This window comes from Oncorhynchus masou, chromosome 1 (genome assembly GCF_036934945.1).
Source record: "Oncorhynchus masou masou isolate Uvic2021 chromosome 1, UVic_Omas_1.1, whole genome shotgun sequence".
Lineage (NCBI taxonomy): Eukaryota > Metazoa > Chordata > Actinopteri > Salmoniformes > Salmonidae > Oncorhynchus > Oncorhynchus masou.
This window is the reverse complement of record NC_088212.1, coordinates 1,416,308-1,441,393: the sequence shown is the minus strand read 5'-3', so window position 1 is coordinate 1,441,393 and position 25,086 is coordinate 1,416,308. Positions and strand designations below refer to the sequence as shown.

General features: G+C 39.1%; 1 protein-coding gene across 5 annotated transcripts in view; it reads left to right on the top strand.

Annotated features, from left to right (window-relative positions):
• The window catches only part of slc4a4a (solute carrier family 4 member 4a), a 423,147-nt gene that overhangs the window by 188,344 nt on the left and 209,717 nt on the right, over nt 1-25,086 (top strand). For all 5 annotated transcript variants that reach the window (XM_064927355.1, XM_064927285.1, XM_064927513.1 and 2 more), the window contains one exon: nt 9,333-9,493. In XM_064927355.1, the coding sequence (XP_064783427.1) occupies nt 9,333-9,493 (161 nt within the window). The remainder of the gene's footprint in view (nt 1-9,332; nt 9,494-25,086) is intronic.

Sequence of the window (25,086 nt, the reverse complement as noted above, 5' to 3'; positions counted from 1 at the left end):
AAAGCCCGAAACAATGTCTGAAGACTGTTGACACCTTGAGGAAGCGATAGGAAAAGGAATCTGCTTCATATCCCTCTAAATCCAGCAAAGGGAAGCTATGGGACATGGAGTTTTCAAAATAGAAGCCACTTCCTGTTTAGATTTTCCTTTGGAAACTTTAGAGTGTGTTCTATCCAATACTAATAATAATATGCATATATTAGCAACTGAGACTGAGGAGCTGGCTGTTTACAATGCTACTCAATACTGCCCCTGCAGCCATATGAAATTAACTGACTTGCCTGTTTAAATAAAAAAAAGTTCTCTCAACTCCAGGACCACTGACAGTTGTTGTTGTTGACTGATGCAGGACTCTTGTGCCAGAGGAGAGACTCTCAGACTGAAAACACCTCCATCAATTGCCACAGTTTAGACAACCGATAGATCAGTGTTCTAACTCCCCCTCGAAGGTAGTGTGGTGCAATGACAGAATGGCACCATAAATTCTTAACTTTTAAAATAAGAACCACTGTACATCCCCTGAGCGCTGCCTGTTGTCCTCAGAACTCCAAAGGTAGAGACATACTAACTCTATAAGCGTTTTGATGCTTTCAAGGCGAGCAGACGGCTCAGGAGGATGCATCTCCGACAGCACCTGTCATACTCCTTTACATAATGCTCCATCTTGGGCCAGAATAAATGTTGCCTTGCCAAATTAAGAGTTCGAGCTTGATGTGATGTGTCTTTTGTTTGCTCAAAGGGTCATTTGTCACCCTGTAAAGCACTCCATCTTGGACCCTGAGCTTTTCCCACTGCTTGATGTGTGCAAGTCTTTGTGAATGAAATCCATCCCTCTCTCGTCGTGAAGGCCGTCTTTTGCGTTTGACAAACAGGATAGCCCTTGAAATTGTAGGATCAAGTTCTTGGCTCCGCTGAAGCTCCTCGAAAGACTAGCAGGAAGGGAGTCTTGGCCTGGAGATATGAGTTGTTGCGTAGACTGCACTAACTTAACCGCTCGAGCTTCAGTCGCTACATCCCACTAATTATAGACTTCACAGATCGCTTTCACTACTGCAGAGACACAGGTTAAAGGACAGCTGTCGGACTGATTTCCAGAGATTTTCCCAGCTTGTTTTTTCACTATGTGACACTATGTGACACAGGGAGTCAATGTAGCTACCCAGCGTTGTTCACAGGGAGCCAATGTAGCGACCCAGCGTTGCTCGCATGCGTCGGGTTTTGGTTTAGTCATTATGTACATGAGGAGATTATTATCAGATCAAACTGAAAATGAATGTCCCTTGAGCCAGTGGCTAAAATGTTCACACACAGTACATTTCAAGGCCAAAAACTTGAGTGTCTGCACAGGAAGAGTGGCTTGGCAATAGCAGAACAGTTTGAAATTAAATGTTGATTGTAGAATATAATTCCTAGGAAGGATTTGACCCTTCGTACTTAGGGCATCCTTCATACTTAGGGCATGCACGGATCTTTCTCCATTAGATCCTTCATCTTTGATTTCACATCCACCTTTGTTGGATCCACAACCATCCCATCATCATTAATGACATGACCCAAATATCTCACGACTTCCGCAGGAATATGCATTTCTTTGGGCTCAAAATCAGGTTGTCTTAGTCTCTGGAACACCAGCTTTAATCTATCCAACACTAGGAGGTCGTCTAAGTAACACAGCAGGCTACTGAAGTTTAGATCCCAAAGAATGCTGAGCATCATCCTCATAAAGGAAAATGCACTATTGCATAGGCCCTGCTGCATTCAATTGTATTCATGCAGACCCAGTGGGGTAGTGAAGGCTGTATACTTTTTATCCTCCTCACACATAGGTATGTTGTAAAAGCCTGATGTCAAGTCCATCGTACTGATGTAGGTGTTGCCCCCTAGGGCTGCAAGACAATCAGATTGGTGTGGAAGTGGGTGTGCATCTTTGAGTGTCTTGCATTTAGCCATCTGAAATCTTTACATAGACGGAGCCCATCGTCTTTCTTCCACACCATTACTAGAGTGGACGCGTATTCGCTGATGGATTTCCTGATTATTTCCTGTTCTTCCATTTCCGTCAATACTTTTTGTAGTTTCTGGTAGTCGGCAGGCGGAACCCTACGATATGGTAGGCAAAATGGTCTGTCATCTGTGAGCCGAATTCGATGCTCAAAGCCTTTGCCTTTGTCACAACCCGGAGAGCTCTTGGAGAACACATCATTGTAGTTAATAAGTAACTAAACTAATCCCACTCTTGTTGCTTGACCAACTTTACAGGGTTAATGTCAACCTCTCCCAACCCTACATCTAGCAGTCTCTGCTTCAAATCCATGGAGCAGGTTGTGATGGGCTGTGTCCCTAGAGTTCCCTATTCCATCTTGCAGGAGCCTTGGAAAACGGTGAAGTCCTCCAGAAAGGCAGACACATCAGCCAGCTTGCACTTTATCTTCAGAGTGATAGGTTTGTCCGATAGGTAGTGAATTTCATGGGCACCCACCTGTTACCCCACATGGCTGTGATGACTCGGCCAACCATGATGTTTTGTGGCATGGTCTTGGATGAAGTGGGTTCGATCCACAATAGTGCTCCCTGGAGACAATGGCACATTGTTGGGAAGCCCCCCCATACTAGATGCTGTTGTTTAGCAAGGAGTTTAGCAAGGAGTGTGACAGCCTGGTTGAGTTTGACTGTCCCTATTTTCTGGGCATTTCTTCACTCTGTCAACATGTCAGACTAGTCATGTTTTATATATTATTTTATTTAACCAGGTAGGCCAGTTGAGAACAAGTTCTCATTTACAACTGTGACCTGGCCAAGATAAAGCAAAGCAGCGCAACACAAACAACACAGAGTTACATGGAATAAACAAACATACAGTCAATAACACAATAGAAAAAAAGTATATATACAGTGTGTGCAAATGGAGTGAGGGGGTAAGGCAATACATAGGCCATAGTAGTGAAGTAATTACAATTTAGCAGATTAACACTGGAGTGATAAATGAGCAGATGAGCAGGTGCAAGTGGAAATACTGGTGTGCAAAATAGCAAAAAAATTAATAAAAACTATGGGGATGAGGTATGGAGATTGGATGGGCGATTTACATATGGGCTGTCGACAGCTGCAGCGATCGGTTAGCTGCACAGATAGCTGATGTTTAAAGTTAGTGAGGGAGATAAAAGTCAACTTCAGCAACTCATTCCAGTCATTGGCAGCAGAGAACTGGAAGGAAAGGCAGCCAAAGTAGGTGTTGGCTTTGGGGATGACCAGTGAGCTATACCTGCTGGAGCGCGTGCTATAGGTGGGTGTTGTTATCTTGACCAGGTAGCTGAGATAAGGCAGAGCTTTACCTAGCAAAGACTTAAATATGACTTGGAGCCAGTGGGTCTGGCGTCAAATATGTAGCGAGGGCCAGCCGATGAGAACATACAGGTCGTAGTGGTGGCTGGTATATGGGGCTTTGGTGACAAAACAGATGGCACTGTGATAGATGGCATCAAAGTTTGCTGAGTAGAATTTGAGGCTTAACCAACAGACAGTTTGTTTTCCAGTGACCTGACTCAAAGCATGACAAACACAGACCCTCCCTTTTACAGTGTGCAAGCGTAGAGTGGTTGTACCATTACACACCTTGCAGTGTTTCTTGTAAGAGTACCGTTGGTTAGGTGGGTGTTGCGGTCTGTTGTCTGAGTGTTCTGCGATAGCACATGAACAAGTAGACTTATCAAAGTTTGCATGTGTCATGGCTCAGGAGAAGATCCAGATGCAGACAGTTTCGAAGTAACAAAAGTTTATTACAAAAACAGAGTGGCAGGCAAACGACAGGTCAAGGTCAGGCTGAGGTCAGTAGTCCATAGCAGAGTCGGAAAGGTAGAGAACGGCAGACAGGCTCAGGGTCAGGCAGAGGTCAGTAGTCCATAGCAGAGTCTGAAAGGTAGACAATGGCAGACAGGCTCAGGGTCAGGCAGAGGTCAGTAGGCCAGAGCAGAGTCTGAAAGGTAGAGAACGGCAGGCAGGCTCAGGGTCAGGTAGAGGTCAGTAATCCAGAGCAGAGTCTGAAAGGTAGGGAACGGCAGGCAGGCTCAGGGTCAGGCAGAGGTCAGTAGTCCAGAGCAGAGTCTGAAAGGTAGAGAACGGTAGACAGGCTCAGGGTCAGGCAGAGGTCAGTAGTCCATAGCAGAGTCTGAAAGGTAGAGAACGGCAGACAGGCTCAGGGTCAGGTAGAGGTCAGTAATCCAGAGCAGAGTCTGAAAGGTAGAGAACGGCAGGCAGGCTCAGGGTCAGGCAGAGGTCAGTAGTCCATAGCAGAGTCTGAAAGGTAGAGAACGGCAGGCAGGTTCAGGGTCAGGCAGAGGTCAGTAATCCAGGGTGGTAAAACAAGGTACAGAACGACGGGCTGGCTCAGGGTCAGGGCAAGCAAAATAGTCAAAAAACAGGAATGCAAGAACAGGAACTAGAGACAGACAGGAGTATGGGTAAACCGCTGGTAGGCTTGACAAAACAAAAGGAACTGGCAACAGACAAACAGAACACAGGTATAAGGATACTGGGGATGATGGGGATGATGGGCAACACCTGGAGGGGGGTGGAGACAAGCACAAAAACAGGTGTACTGAGTACTTGTCAGACCCATCCTGTCTGAAGCATGGGGGCTCTCTCACATCAAACTGCATGACCAACTTAAATCCAGATAAATTATGGGAGGGTGTGGCATTAAATGTCTGGCCTGCACTGGTGCTCTGAGCATGTGCCCCTCTATCCTCCTTCCTCTCACCTTCCTTCCTAATCTGAGCTGATCTAGACTGTCCTATTTGATGAGAGAGTTGTGTGACAAGAATTCCCAAGTCAGGATTGGCCACCTCTGAACTATCTGAGAGGGTGTCACTCGACATAATTACAGGAGCTGAGGGTCTGTCGTTAGGCACCCGAGTTGAGCAAAATATTGGTGAATCTACAACATCTATAATTCTGGCTGTGGTCTTTGGCAACTCCCTGAAAAACCTCCCTCTCCCAAGACCCAGTTCAAGCTCATCACTGGAAACTCTTCCAACCATATAAGTCATATTCACTATATGATACCAACTGGAAAGGACCAACTGTCAAGTGTCTTCTCTGACATTTTCAACATCTCCCTGACCGAGTCTGTAATACCCACATGTTTCAAGCAGACCACCATAGTCCCTGTACCCAAGAAAGCAAAGCTACCCTGCCTAAATGATTACTGCCCAGTAGCAACCATGAAGTGCTTTGAAAGGCTGGTCATGGTACACATCAACACCATCATGCCAGAAACCCTAGACCCTCTCCAGTTAGCTTACTGTCCCAACAGATCCACAGATGACACAATCTCAATCACACTCCACACTGCCCTTTCTCACCTGGACAAAAGGAACACCTATGTGAGAATGCTGTTCATTGATTACAGCTCAGCGTTCAACACCATAGTGCCCACACAGCTTATCACTAAACTAAAGACCCTGGGACTAAACACCTCCCTCTGCAACTGTATCCTGGACTTCCTGACGGGCCACCCCCAGGTGTTAGGAGTAGGCAACAACACATCTGACACGCTGATCCTCAAAACTAGGACCCCTCAGGGGTGCGTGCTTAGTTCCCTCCTGTACTCCCTGTTCACCCACGACTGTATGGCCGAGCACGACTCCAACACCATCATTAAGTTTGCTTGTGACACAACAGTCACTGACACCGACAATGATGAGACAGGTCTCAGGTCTCCACCCTATAGGCTATCTGACCGTAAGGCGCTACAGAGGGTAGTGCAAATGGCCCAGTACATTATTGGGGCCAAGCTTCCTGACATCCAGGACCTATATTCTAGGCTGTGTCAGAGGAAGGCCTAACAAATTGTCCAAGATTCCAGTCACCAAAGTCATAGTCACCAGTCACCAAAGTCATGTTCTCTCTGCTACGGCACAGCAAGAGGTACCAGACTGCCAAGTCTAGGACCAAAAGGCTTCTTAACAGCTTCTACACCCAAGCCATAAGACTCATCTTCTACACCCAAGCCTTAAGACTGCTGAAAAACTAATCAAATGGCCACCCGGACAATTTACATTTAACCCCCCCCTTTTTTGTTTTTTACACAGCTGCTACTCGCTGTTTATCATCTATGCAAAGTCAATTTACAATTACCTCGACTAACCAGTGCCCCCACACATTGACTCAGTATCGGTAGCCCCTGTATATAGCCTCATTATTGTTATGTACATTTCTTGTGTTGCTTTTTGATTGATTATATATTTTTTACTTTAGTTTATTTAGTAAATATTTTTTAAACTCTATTTATTGAACAGCGTTGTTGGTTAAGGGCTTGTAATTAAGCATTTCATGGTAAGGTTGTATTTGGCGCATGTGACAAATACAATTTGATTTGAAGAAAATAGAGTTAAGAAAATATTTACTAAATAAACTAAAGTAAAATAATTTAAATTAAAAAAGAGCCTATATATGGCAACCTAAATAGGATCCCCAATCAGAGACAACGATGAACAGCTGTCTTTGATTGGGAACCGATTCAGGCCACCATAGACCTACCGAGACAAACCAAAACCCTATAGATATACAAAAAAACCTAGACATGATAAAAACACACATACCACCCTCGTCACACCCTGATCTAACCAAAATAATAAAGAAAACTAAGATAACTAAGGTCAGGTCGTGCCAATTTTAAGTGTTTCTAAAATCCCCTAATTGATTAAGGAATGGAGGAAAAATGATTGGTACCCTGTTTGGTTGTATTGTTATTATGACACGTCCACTGTGGGGCTCTATTGAGGACAGTTTTATAATGTGCAATGTTCCTCTTCCACTCAGCTCAGCACCAGGTGCAGCTCATCAACCGTAATTAGGGTTAGGATTAATCATCAGTAATTAGGGTTAGGGTTAATCAACAGTAATTAGGGTGAGGGTTAATCAACAGTAATTAGGGTTACGGTTAATCAACAGTAATTAGGGTTACGGTTAATCAACAGTAATTAGGGTTTGGGTTAATCAACAGTAATTAGGGTTAGGGTTAATCAACTGTAATTAGGGTTAGGGTTAATCAACAGTAATTAGGGTAGGGTTAATCAACAGTAATTAGGGTTACGGTTAATCAACAGTAATTAGGGTTAGGGTTAATCAACAGTAATTAGGGTAGGGTTAATCATCCCACTGAACTCACTGTTCTGATCAGAACAGTATTTCTCCGGTGGACTTCAGAGATCAAACATAGTATTTAATCACTCTCTCCTACTCCTTGATTCTTCCAATGTGTTGTTAGATCAAAAGTAGCCTAGTTTTTACAATGTCTTTACAGCTGGCCAATTTAAAGTGTTGATCAAGGTTATGGACCAGGTCCTGGTTTCCCATAGCGATGGAATCTAAGCTTAAGGCTAAGTTCATTGTTAGAACCTTCGCGGAGCATGATTAAACCTCCAAGCTGTTTCCCAAAACCATTGTTACTGAAGTTGCACTTGAAAACACTTGTTATTTACTGACAGCATCAGACCACTCATAGAACAGCTAAGTAATTTGTTAGATGTGTTTTTGCCCTTTCGCAGAAGATTGCCACTCATTTTTTTTATACATTTGACATTTTAGTAGAAGCTCGTATCCAGAGTGACTTACAGGAGCAATTGGGGTTAAGTACCTTGCTCAAGGGTACATCAACAGATTTTTCACCTAGGTGGCTCAGGGACGCAAACCAGCAACCTTTTGGTTACTGGCCCAATACTCTTAACCGCTAGCCTACTTGCCACCAATAGAATGAAGCTGTTTATAGAATCAAGATGTTTATCTGTCTCTCTGTGACCGCCAAAATTACTTACTACATATATCAAATTTATTCATAAAGCCCTTCTTACATCAGCTGATATCTCAAGGTGATCTCAATCATGGGCTATTGAAATACATGTTATGTTCAATCGAGTTATTTTTTCTAATTGTAGGCTATTGTAGCTAGAATATGTACTTTTTGCCTCAATATACTGTATTTCATGATGTGTAACCACAATCTGTGATTCAGTGCGTTGAGGCATTATTAGAAAAATCTGCCTCAAAATGGCTATTAGCAGTGTTAGATAATCATATATTACTCAGAGCTGATCCGTCGTTGACATCGTAGAATAATTCAAATTTGAAACCAGAAGCCTATCCCAATGCACTGTTTTTTTTAGAATCTATCAGTATCAAAATATGACTCGATGATGGACATGGGGAACGTTGCCTCTGCGTGGTGTTTTGGGAAATGCATGTTACGTCTTCAGCCGTTGTAGGAACGATGCATCGTAAAAAAACTCTTGAAAGGATATGCATATTCTTGATACCATTTGAAAGGAAAAACGTTTAAGTTTGTGGAAATGTGAAATGAATGTAGGAGAATGTAAGACATTACATTTACATTACATTTAAGTCATTTGGCAGACGCTCTTATCCAGAGCGACTTACAAATTGGTGAATTCACCTTATGACATCCAGTGGAACAGCCACTTTACAATAGTGCATCTAAATCATTTAAGGGGGGGGGGTGAGAAGGATTACTTTATCCTATCCTAGGTATTCCTTAAAGAGGTGGGGTTTCAGGTGTCTCCGGAAGGTGGTGATTGACTCCGCTGTCCTGGCGTCGTGAGGGAGTTTGTTCCACCATTGGGGGGCCAGAGCAGCGAACAGTTTTGACTGGGCTGAGCGGGAACTGTACTTCCTCAGTGGTAGGGAGGCGAGCAGGCCAGAGGTGGATGAACGCAGTGCTGATAGTACAAAGAAAACACGTCTTTTTCTGTTTGTTTTGTATCATCATCTTTGAAATGCAAGAGAAAGGCCATTATGTATTATTCCAGCCCAGGCACAATTTAGATTTTGGCCACTAGATGGCAGCAGTGCACGTGCAACGTTTTAGACTGATCCAATGACCCATTGCATATCTGTTCAAAATGTTGTATCAAGACTGCCCAAATGTGCTTAATTGGTTTATTAATACATTTTCAAGTTCATAACTGTGCACTCTCCTCAAACAATAGAATGGATTATTTCACTGTAATAGCTACTGTAAATTGGACAATGCAGTTCGATTAACAAGAATTTAAGCTTTCTGCCCATATCAGATATGTCTATGTCCTGTGAAATGTTCTTGTTACTTACAACCTCATGCTAATCACATTAGCTTACGTTAGCTCAACCATCCCGCAGGGGGGACACTGATCTCGTAGAAGTTATTAAGATGCCTTTAATAAACTGTTTAGCTTGTAATATTGCTCTACTGACATCTTGCACTGTTACATGCTTGGTATATGAAGATGGTGTAATATAACAAGGTATATGAATGGTGAAACCTGTCGTGTCCCCCCCAGGTGGATCAAGTTTGAGGAGAAGGTGGAGAAGGGAGGAGAGCGTTGGAGTAAACCCCACGTGGCCACGCTGTCGCTCCACAGCCTGATGGAGCTCCGGACTTGCATCGAGAAAGGAACCATCATGCTGGAACTGGAGGCCTTCACGCTGCCGCAGGTCGTTGGTAAGAAAACGCATGTACTACATTATGACTGACCAGACCTTTACTACATTATGACTGACTACATTATGACTGACCAGACCTTTACTACATTATGATTGACCACATTATGACTGACCAGACCTTTACTACATTATGATTTACTACATTATGACTGACCAGACCATTACTACATTATGATTGACTACAGTATGACTGAACAGACCTTTACTACATTATGATTGACTACAGTATGACTGAACAGACCTTTACTACATTATGACTGACCAGACCTTTACTACATTATGACTGACCAGACCTTTACTACATTATGATTGACTACAGTATGACTGAACAGACCTTTACTACATTATGTTTGACTACATTATGACCGACCAGACCTTTACTACATTATGACTGACCAGACCTTTACTACATTATGACTGACCATATTATCACTGACCAGACCTTTAATACATTATGACTGACCAGACCTTTACAAACATTATGATTGACCATATTATCACTGACCAGACCTTTACTACATTATGACTGACCATACACTGACCAGACCTTTACTACATTATGATTGACCATATTATCACTGACCAGACCTTCACTACATTATGACTGACCAGACCTTTACTGCATTATGACTGACCAGACATTTACTACATTATGACTGACCAGACTTTTACTACATTATCACTGACCAGACCTTTACTACATTATGACTGACCAGACCTTTACTGCATTATGACTGACCAGACATTTACTACATTATGATAGACCAGACCTTTAATACATTATGACTGAACAGACCATTACTAAATTATGCCTGACCATATTTTCACTGACCAGACCTTTACTACATTATGACTGACCAGACTTTTACTACATTATCACTGACCAGACCTTTACTACATTATGACTGACCAGACCTTTACTACATTATGACTGACCATATTATCACTGACCAGACCTTTACTACATTATGACTGACCAGACCTTTACTGCATTATGACTGAACAGGCCTTTACTACATTATGACTGAACAGACCTTTACTACATTATGACTGACCATATTTTCACTGACCAGACCTTTACTACATTATGACTGACCAGACCTTTACTGCATTATGACTGAACAGGCCTTTACTACATTATGACTGACCAGACATTTACTACATTATGACTGACCAGACTTTTACTACATTATCACTGACCAGACCTTTACTACATTATGACTGACCAGACCTTTACTGCATTATGACTGACCAGACATATACTACATTATGATAGACCAGACCTTTAATACATTTTGACTGAACAGACCTTTACTACATTATGACTGAACAGACCTTTACTACATTATGACTGACCATATTTTCACTGACCAGACCTTTACTACATTATGACCGACCATACATTTACTGCATTATGACTGACCAGACTTTTACTACATTATCACTGACCAGACCTTTACTACATTATGACTGACCAGACCTTTACTGCATTATGACTGACCAGACCTTTACTACATTATGATTGACAATATTATCACTGACCAGACCTTTACTACATTATGACTGACCATACACTGACCAGACCTTTACTACATTATAACTGACCATACCTTTACTACATTATGACTGACCAGACCTTTACTACATTGGAACTGACCAGACTTGTACTACATTATGACTGACCAGACCTTTACTACATTATGACTGACCACATTATAACTGACCAGACCTTTAATACATTATGACTGAACAGACTTTTACTACATTATCACTGACCAGACCTTCACTACATTATGACTGACCAGACCTTTACTGCATTATTACTGACCAGACTTTTACTACATTATCACTGACCAGACCTTTACTACATTATGACTGACCAGACCTTTACTGCATTATGACTGACCAGACATTTACTACATTATGATAGACCAGACCTTTAATACATTATGACTGAACAGACCTTTACTACATTATGACTGAACAGACCTTTACTACATTATGACTGACCATATTTTCACTGACCAGACCTTTACTACATTATGATTGACCATACATTTACTACATTATGACTGACCAGACTTTTACTACATTATCACTGACCAGACCTTTACTACATTATGACTGACCAGACCTTTACTGCATTATGACTGACCAGACATTTACTACATTATGATAGACCAGACCTTTAATACATTATGACTGAACAGACCATTACTAAATTATGCCTGACCATATTTTCACTGACCAGACCTTTACTACATTATGACTGACCAGACTTTTACTACATTATCACTGACCAGACCTTTACTACATTATGACTGACCAGACCTTTACTACATTATGACTGACCATATTATCACTGACCAGACCTTTACTACATTATGGCCTACCAGACCTTTACTGCATTATGACTGAACAGGCCTTTACTACATTATGACTGAACAGACCTTTACTACATTATGACTGACCATATTTTCACTGACCAGACCTTTACTACATTATGACTGACCAGACCTTTACTGCATTATGACTGAACAGGCCTTTACTACATTATGACTGACCAGACATTTACTACATTATGACTGACCAGACTTTTACTACATTATCACTGAACAGACCTTTACTACATTATGACTGACCAGACCTTTACTGCATTATGACTGGCCAGACATATACTACATTATGATAGACCAGACCTTTAATACATTTTGACTGAACAGACCTTTACTACATTATGACTGAACAGACCTTTACTACATTATGACTGACCATATTTTCACTGACCAGACCTTTACTACATTATGACTGACCATACATGTACTACATTATGACTGACAAGACTTTTACTACATTATCACTGACCAGACCTTTACTGCATTATGACAGACCAGACATTTACTACATTATGATTGACCAGACCTTTAATACATTATGACTGAACAGACCATTACTACATTATGCCTGACCATATTTTCACTGACCAGACCTTTACTGCATTATGACTGACCAGACCTTTACTACATTATCACTGACCAGACCTTTACTACATTATGACTGACCAGACCTTTACTGCATTATGACTGACCAGACCTTTACTACATTATGATTGACAATATTATCACTGACCAGACCTTTACTACATTATGACTGACCATATTTTTACTGACCAGACCTTTACTACATTATGATTGACCATACATTTACTACATTATGACTGACCAGACTTTTACTACATTATTACTGACCAGACCTTTACTACATTATGACTGACCAGACCTTTACTGCATTATGACTGACCAGACATTTACTACATTATGATAGACCAGACCTTTAATACATTTTGACTGACCAGACCTTTACTACATTATAACTGACCAGACCTTTACTGCATTATGACTGACCAGACATTTACTACATTATGATAGACCAGACCTTTAATACATTTTGACTGAACAGACCTTTACTACATTATGACTGAACAGACCTTTACTACATTAAGACTGACCATATTTTCACTGACCAGACATTTACTACATTATGATTGACCATACATTTACTACATTATGATTGACCATACATTTATTACATTATGACTGACCAGACTTTTACTACATTATCACTGACCAGACCTTTACTACATTATGACTGACCAGACCTTTACTGCATTATGACTGACCAGACATTTACTACATTATGATATACCAGACCTTTAATACGTTATGACTGAACAGACCATTACTACATTATGCCTGACCATATTTTCACTGACCAGACCTTTACTACATTATGACTGACCAGACTTTGACTACATTATCACAGACCAGACCTTTACTACATTATGACTGACCAGACCTTTACTGCATTATGACTGACCAGACATTTACTACATTATGATAGACCAGACCTTTAATACATTTTGACTGAACAGACCTTTACTACATTATGACTGAACAGACCTTTACTACATTAAGACTGACCATATTTTCACTGACCAGACATTTACTACATTATGATTGACCATACATTTACTACATTATGACTGACCAGACTTTTACTACATTATCACTGACCAGACCTTTACTACATTATGACTGACCAGACCTTTACTGCATTATGACTGACCAGACATTTACTACATTATGATAGACCAGACCTTTAATACATTATGACTGAACAGACCTTTACTACATTATGACTGAACAGACCTTTACTACATTATGACTGACCAGACCAATAGTACATTATGATTGACCATATTATCACTGGCCAGACCTTTACTACATTATGATTGACAATATTATCACTGACCAGACCTTTACTACATTATAACTGACCATACCATTACTACATTATGACTGACCAGACCTTTACTACATTATGACTGACCACATTATCACTGACCAGACCTTTACTACATTATGACTGACCAGACCTTTACTGCATTATGACTGACCAGACATTTACTACATTATGATAGACCAGACCTTTTATATATTATGACTGAACAGACCTTTACTACATTATGACTGAACAGACCTTTACTACATTATGACTGACCAGACATTTACTACATTATGACTGACCAGACATTTACTACATTATGATTGACCAGACCTTTAATACATTATGATTGACCAGACCTTTACTACATTATGACTGAACAGACCACAACAACATTATGCCTGACCATATTTTCACTGACCAGACCTTTACTACATTATGATTGACCAGACTTTTACTACATTATCACTGACCAGACCTTTACTACATTATGATTGACCCTATTATCACTGACCAGACCTTTACTACATTATGACTGACCAGAACTTTACTACATTATGACTGACCAGACATTTACTACATTATGATTGACCAGACTTTTACTACATTATGACTGACCAGACCTTTACTACATTATGACTGACCACATTATCACTGACCAGACCTTTACTACATTATGACTGACCAGACCTTTACTACATTATGACTGACCAGACCTTTAATACATTATGACTGAACAGACCATTACTACATTATGCCTGACCATATTTTCACTGACCAGACCTTTACTGCATTATGACTGACCAGACTTTTACTACATTATCACTGACCAGACCTTTACTACATTATGACTGACCAGACCTTTACTGCATTATGACTGACCAGACATTTACTACATTATGATAGACCAGACCTTTAATACATTATGACTGAACAGACCTTTACTACATTATGACTGAACAGACCTTTACTACATTATGACTGACCAGACCAATAGTACATTATGACTGACCATATTATCACTGACCAGACCTTTACTACATTATGACTGACCATACACTGACCAGACCTTTACTACATTATAACTGACCATACCATTACTACATTATGACTGACCAGACCTTTACTACATTGGAACTGACCAGACTTGTACTACATTATGACTGACCAGACCTTTACTACATTATGACTGACCACATTATCACTGACCAGACCTTTACTACATTATGACTGACCAGACCTTTACTGCAGTATGACTGACCAGACATTTACTACATTATGATAGACCAGACCTTTAATACATTATGACTGAACAGACCTTTACTACATTATGACTGAACAGACCTTTACTACGTTATGACTGACCATATTTTTACTGACCAGACCTTTACTACATTATGATTGACCATACATTTACTACATTATGACTGACCAGACTTTTACTACATTATCACTGACCAGACCTTTACTACATTATGACTGACCAGACCTTTACTGCATTATGACTGACCAGACATTTACAACATTATGATAGACCAGACCTTTAATACGTTATGACTGAACAGACCATTACTACATTATGCCTGACCATATTTTCACTGACCAGACCTTTACTACATTATGACTGACCAGACTTTTACTACATTATCACTGACCAGACCTTTACTACATTATGACTGACCAGACCTTTACTGCATTATGACTGACCAGACATTTACTACATTATGATAGACCAGACCTTTAATACATTATGACTGAACAGACCATTACTACATTATGCCTGACCATATTTTCACTGACCAGACATTTACTACATTATGACTGACCAGACTTTTACCACATTATCACTGACCAGACCTTTACTACATTATGACTGACCAGACCTTTACTGCATTATGACTGACCAGACATTTACTACATTATGATAGACGAGACCTTTAATACATTATGACTGAACAGACCTTTACTACATTATGACTGACCAGACCTTTACTGCATTATGACTGACCAGACATTTACTACATTATGATAGACCAGACCTTTAATACATTTTGACTGAACAGACCTTTACTACATTATGACTGAACAGACCTTTACTACATTATGACTGACCAGACTTTTACTACATTATGACTGACCAGACCTTTACTACATTATGACTGACCACATTATCACTGACCAGACCTTTACTACATTATGACTGACCAGACCTTTACTACATTATGACTGACCAGACCTTTAATACATTATGACTGAACAGACCATTACTACATTATGCCTGACCATATTTTCACTGACCAGACCTTTACTGCATTATGACTGACCAGACTTTTACTACATTATCACTGACCAGACCTTTACTACATTATGACTGACCAGACCTTTACTGCATTATGACTGACCAGACATTTACTACATTATGATAGACCAGACCTTTACTACATTATGACTGACCAGACCTTTAATACATTATGACTGAACAGACCATTACTACATTATGCCTGACCATATTTTCACTGACCAGACCTTTACTGCATTATGACTGACCAGACTTTTACTACATTATCACTGACCAGACCTTTACTACATTATGACTGACCAGACCTTTACTGCATTATGACTGACCAGACATTTACTACATTATGATAGACCAGACCTTTAATACATTATGACTGAACAGACCTTTACTACATTATGACTGAACAGACCTTTACTACATTATGACTGACCAGACCAATAGTACATTATGACTGACCATATTATCACTGACCAGACCTTTACTACATTATGACTGACCATACACTGACCAGACCTTTACTACATTATAACTGACCATACCATTACTACATTATGACTGACCAGACCTTTACTACATTGGAACTGACCAGACTTGTACTACATTATGACTGACCAGACCTTTACTACATTATGACTGACCACATTATCACTGACCAGACCTTTACTACATTATGACTGACCAGACCTTTACTGCAGTATGACTGACCAGACATTTACTACATTATGATAGACCAGACCTTTAATACATTATGACTGAACAGACCTTTACTACATTATGACTGAACAGACCTTTACTACGTTATGACTGACCATATTTTTACTGACCAGACCTTTACTACATTATGATTGACCATACATTTACTACATTATGACTGACCAGACTTTTACTACATTATCACTGACCAGACCTTTACTACATTATGACTGACCAGACCTTTACTGCATTATGACTGACCAGACATTTACAACATTATGATAGACCAGACCTTTAATACGTTATGACTGAACAGACCATTACTACATTATGCCTGACCATATTTTCACTGACCAGACCTTTACTACATTATGACTGACCAGACTTTTACTACATTATCACTGACCAGACCTTTACTACATTATGACTGACCAGACCTTTACTGCATTATGACTGACCAGACATTTACTACATTATGATAGACCAGACCTTTAATACATTATGACTGAACAGACCATTACTACATTATGCCTGACCATATTTTCACTGACCAGACATTTACTACATTATGACTGACCAGACTTTTACCACATTATCACTGACCAGACCTTTACTACATTATGACTGACCAGACCTTTACTGCATTATGACTGACCAGACATTTACTACATTATGATAGACGAGACCTTTAATACATTATGACTGAACAGACCTTTACTACATTATGACTGACCAGACCTTTACTGCATTATGACTGACCAGACATTTACTACATTATGATAGACCAGACCTTTAATACATTTTGACTGAACAGACCTTTACTACATTATGACTGAACAGACCTTTACTACATTATGACTGACCAGACTTTTACTACATTATGACTGACCAGACCTTTACTACATTATGACTGACCACATTATCACTGACCAGACCTTTACTACATTATGACTGACCAGACCTTTACTACATTATGACTGACCAGACCTTTAATACATTATGACTGAACAGACCATTACTACATTATGCCTGACCATATTTTCACTGACCAGACCTTTACTGCATTATGACTGACCAGACTTTTACTACATTATCACTGACCAGACCTTTACTACATTATGACTGACCAGACCTTTACTGCATTATGACTGACCAGACATTTACTACATTATGATAGACCAGACCTTTAATACATTTTGACTGAACAGACCTTTACTACATTATGACTGAACAGACCTTTACTACATTATGACTGACCATATTTTCACTGACCAGACATTTACTACATTATGATTGACCATACATTTACTACATTATGACTGACCAGACTTTTACTACATTATCACTGACCATACCTTTACTTCATTATGACTGACCAGACCTTTACTGCATTATGACTGACCAGACATTTACTACATTATGATAGACCAGACCTTTAATACATTATGACTGAACAGACCATTACTACATTATGCCTGACCATATTTTCACTGACCAGACCTTTACTACATTATGATTGACAATATTATCACTGACCAGACCTTTACTACATTATGACTGACCATACACTGACCAGACCTTTACTACATTATAACTGACCATACCATTACTACATTATGACTGACCAGACCTTTACTACATTGGAACTGACCAGACTTGTACTACATTATGACTGACCAGACCTTTACTACATTATGACTGACCACATTATCACTGACCAGACCTTTACTACATTATGACTGACCAGACCTTTACTGCAGTATGACTGACCAGACATTTACTACATTATGATAGACCAGACCTTTAATACATTATGACTGAACAGACCTTTACTACATTATGACTGAACAGACCTTTACTACGTTATGACTGACCATATTTTTACTGACCAGACCTTTACTACATTATGATTGACCATACATTTACTACATTATGACTGACCAGACTTTTACTACATTATCACTGACCAGACCTTTACTACATTATGACTGACCAGACCTTTACTGCATTATGACTGACCAGACATTTACAACATTATGATAGACCAGACCTTTAATACGTTATGACTGAACAGACCATTACTACATTATGCCTGACCATATTTTCACTGACCAGACCTTTACTACATTATGACTGACCAGACTTTTACTACATTATCACTGACCAGACCTTTACTACATTATGACTGACCAGACCTTTACTGCATTATGACTGACCAGACATTTACTACATTATGATAGACCAGACCTTTAATACATTATGACTGAACAGACCATTACTACATTATGCCTGACCATATTTTCACTGACCAGACATTTACTACATTATGACTGACCAGACTTTTACCACATTATCACTGACCAGACCTTTACTACATTATGACTGACCAGACCTTTACTGCATTATGACTGACCAGACATTTACTACATTATGATAGACGAGACCTTTAATACATTATGACTGAACAGACCTTTACTACATTATGACTGACCAGACCTTTACTGCATTATGACTGACCAGACATTTACTACATTATGATAGACCAGACCTTTAATACATTTTGACTGAACAGACCTTTACTACATTATGACTGAACAGACCTTTACTACATTATGACTGACCAGACTTTTACTACATTATGACTGACCAGACCTTTACTACATTATGACTGACCACATTATCACTGACCAGACCTTTACTACATTATGACTGACCAGACCTTTACTACATTATGACTGACCAGACCTTTAATACATTATGACTGAACAGACCATTACTACATTATGCCTGACCATATTTTCACTGACCAGACCTTTACTGCATTATGACTGACCAGACTTTTACTACATTATCACTGACCAGACCTTTACTACATTATGACTGACCAGACCTTTACTGCATTATGACTGACCAGACATTTACTACATTATGATAGACCAGACCTTTAATACATTTTGACTGAACAGACCTTTACTACATTATGACTGAACAGACCTTTACTACATTATGACTGACCATATTTTCACTGACCAGACATTTACTACATTATGATTGACCATACATTTACTACATTATGACTGACCAGACTTTTACTACATTATCACTGACCATACCTTTACTTCATTATGACTGACCAGACCTTTACTGCATTATGACTGACCAGACATTTACTACATTATGATAGACCAGACCTTTAATACATTATGACTGAACAGACCATTACTACATTATGCCTGACCATATTTTCACTGACCAGACATTTACTACATTATGACTGACCAGACTTTTACCACATTATCACTGACCAGACCTTTACTACATTATGACTGACCAGACCTTTACTGCATTATGACTGACCAGACATTTACTACATTATGATAGACGAGACCTTTAATACATTATGACTGAACAGACCTTTACTACATTATGACTGAACAGACCTTTACTGCATTATGACTGACCAGACATTTACTACATTATGATAGACCAGACCTTTAATACATTTTGACTGAACAGACCATTACTAAATTATGCCTGACCATATTTTCACTGACCAGACCTTTACTACATTATGACTGACCAGACTTTTACTACATTATCACTGACCAGACCTTTACTACATTATGACTGACCAGACCTTTACTGCATTATGACTGACCAGACATTTACTACATTATGATAGACCAGACCTTTAATACATTATGACTGAACAGACCATTACTAAATTATGCCTGACCATATTTTCACTGACCAGACCTTTACTACATTATGACTGACCAGACTTTGACTACAGTATCACTGACCAGACCTTTACTACATTATGACTGACCAGACCTTTACTGCATTATGACTGACCAGACATTTACTACATTATGATAGACCAGACCTTTAATACATTATGACTGAACAGACCTTTACTACATTATGCCTGACCATATTTTCACTGTCCAGACCTTTACTACATTATGGCTTACCATACTTTTACTACATGATCACTGACAAGACCTTTACTACATTATGACTGACAAGACCTTTACTGCATTATTACTGACCAGACATTTACTACATTATGATAGACCAGACCTCTAATACATTATGACTGAACAGACCTTTACTACAGTATGACTGACCAGACATTTACTACATTATGATTGACCAGACTTTTACTACATTATGACTGACCAGATCTTTACTACATTATGACTGACCATATTATCACTGACCAGATCTTTACTACATTATGACTGACCAGACCTTTACTGCATTATGACTGAACAGGCCTTTACTACATTATGACTGACCAGACATTTACTACATTATGACTGACCAGACTTTTACTACATTATCATTGACCAGACCTTTACTACATTATGACTGACCAGACCTTTACTGCATTTTGACTGACCAGACATATACTACATTATGATAGACCAGACCTTTAATACATTTTGACTGAACAGACCTTTACTACATTATGACTGAACAGACCTTTACTACATTATGACTGACCATATTTTCACTGACCAGACCTTTACTACATTATGACTGACCATACATTTACTACTTTATGACTGACAAGACTTTTACTACATTATCACTGACCAGACCTTTACTGCATTATGACAGAGCAGACATTTACTACATTATGATTGACCAGACCTTTAATACATTATGACTGACCATATTTTCACTGACCAGACCTTTACTACATTCTGACTGACCAGACTTTTACTACATTATGACTGACCAGACATTTACTACATTATGATAGACCAGACCTTTAATACATTATGACTGAACAGACCATTACTACATTATGCCTGACCATATTTTCACTGACCAGACCTTTACTGCATTATGACTGACCAGACTTTTACTACATTATCACTGACCAGACCTTTACTACATTATGACTGACCAGACCTTTACTGCATTATGACTGACCAGACCTTTACTACATTATGATTGACAATATTATCACTGACCAGACCTTTACTACATTATGACTGACCATACACTGACCAGACCTTTACTACATTATAACTGACCATACCTTTACTACATTATGACTGACCAGACCTTTACTACATTGGAACTGACCAGACTTGTACTACATTATGACTGACCAGACCTTTACTACATTATGACTGACCACATTATAACTGACCAGACCTTTACTACATTATGACTGACCAGACCTTTACTGCATTATGACTGACCAGACATTTACTACATTATGATAGACCAGACCTTTAATACATTATGACTGAACAGACCTTTACTACATTATGCCTGACCATATTTTCACTGTCCAGACCTTTACTACATTATGACTGACCAGACTTTTACTACATTATCAGTGACCAGACCTTTACTACATTATGACTGACCAGACCTTTACTGCATTATTACTGACCAGACATTTACTACATTATGATAGACCAGACCTCTAATACATTATGACTGAACAGAGCTTTACTACAGTATGACTGACCAGACATTTACTACATTATGATTGACCAGACTTTTACTACATTATGACTGACCAGACCTTTACTACATTATGACTGACCATATTATCACTGACCAGACCTTTACTACATTATGACTGACCAGACCTTTACTGCATTGTGACTGAACAGGCCATTACTACATTATGACTGAACAGACATTTACTACATTATGACTGACCATATTTTCACTGACCAGACCTTTACTACATTATGACTGACCAGACCTTTACTGCATTATGACTGAACAGGCCTTTACTACATTATGACTGACCAGACATTTACTACATTATGACTGACCAGACTTTTACAACATTATCACTGACCAGACCTTTACTACATTATGACTGACCAGACCTTTACTGCATTATAACTGACCAGACATATACTACATTATGATAGACCAGACCTTTAATACATTTTGACTGAACAGACCTTTACTACATTATGACTGAACAGACCTTTGCTACATTATGACTGACCATATTTTCACTGACCAGACCTTTACTACATTATGACTGACCATACATTTACTACATTATGACTGACCAGACTTTTACTACATTTTCACTGACCAGACCTTTACAACATTATGACTGACCAGACCTTTACTGCATTATGACTGAACAGACCATTACTACATTATGCCTGACCATATTTTCACTGACCAGACCTTTACTACATTATGACTGACCAGACTTTTACTACATTATCACTGACCAGACCTTTACTACATTATGATTGACCAGACCTTTACTACATTATGACTGACCATATTATCACTGACCAGACCTTTACTACATTATGACTGACAAGACCTTTCCTGCATTATGATAGACCAGACCTTTAATACATTATGACTGAACAGACCATTACTACATTACGCCTGACCATATTTTCACTGACCAGACCTTTACTGCATTATGACTGACCAGACTTTTACTACATTATCACTGACCAGACCTTTACTACATTATGACTGACCAGACCTTTACTGCATTATGACTGACCAGACATTTACTACATTATGATAGACCAGACCTTTAATACATTATGACTGAACAGACCTTTACTACATTATGACTGACCATATTATCACTGACCAGACCTTTACTACATTATGACTGACAAGACCTTTACTGCATTGTGACTGAACAGGCCATTACTACATTATGACTGAACAGACCTTTACTACATTATGACTGACCATATTTTCACTGACCAGACCTTTACTACATTATGACTGACCAGACCTTTACTGCATTATGACTGAACAGGCCTTTACTACATTATGACTGACCAGACATTTACTACATTATGACTGACCAGACTTTTACTACATTATCACTGACCAGACCTTTACTACATTATGACTGACCAGACCTTTACTGCATTATGACTGAGCAGACATATACTACATTATGATAGACCAGACCTTTAATACATTTTGACTGAACAGACCTTTACTACATTATGACTGAACAGACCTTTGCTACATTATGACTGACCATATTTTCACTGACCAGACCTTTACTACATTATGACTGACCATACATTTACTACATTATGACTGACCAGACTTTTACTACATTTTCACTGACCAGACCTTTACAACATTATGACTGACCAGACCTTTACTGCATTATGACTGAACAGACCATTACTACATTATGACTGACCATATTATCACTGACCAGACCTTTACTACATTATGACTGACCAGACCTTTCCTGCATTATGATAGACCAGACCTTTAATACATTATGACTGAACAGACCATTACTACATTACGCCTGACCATATTTTCACTGACCAGACCTTTACTGCATTATGACTGACCAGACTTTTACTACATTATCACTGACCAGACCTTTACTACATTATGACTGACCAGACCTTTACTGCATTATGACTGACCAGACATTTACTACATTATGATAGACCAGACCTTTAATACATTATGACTGAACAGACCTTTACTACATTATGACTGAACAGACCTTTACTACATTATGACTGACCAGACCAATAGTACATTATGACTGACCATATTATCACTGACCAGACCTTTACTACATTATGATTGACAATATTATCACTGACCAGACCTTTACTACATTATGACTGACCATACACTGACCAGACCTTTACTACATTATAACTGACCATACCATTACTACATTATGACTGACCAGACCTTTACTACATTGGAACTGACCAGACTTGTACTACATTATGACTGACCAGAACGTTACTACATTATGACTGACCACATTATCACTGACCAGACCTTTACTACATTATAACTGACCAGACCTTTACTGCATTATGACTGACCAGACATTTACTACATTTTGATAGACCAGACCTTTAATACATTATGACTGTACAGACCTTTACTACATTATGACTGAACAGACCTTTACTACGTTATGACTGACCATATTTTTACTGACCAGACCTTTACTACATTATGATTGACCATACATTTACTACATTATGACTGACCAGACTTTTACTACATTATTACTGACCAGACCTTTACTACATTATGACTGACCAGACCTTTACTGCATTATGACTGACCAGACATTTACTACATTATGATAGACCAGACCTTTAATACATTTTGACTGACCAGACCTTTACTACATTATAACTGACCAGACCTTTACTGCATTATGACTGACCAGACATTTACTACATTATGATAGACCAGACCTTTAATACATTTTGACTGAACAGACCTTTACTACATTATGACTGAACAGACCTTTACTACATTAAGACTGACCATATTTTCAC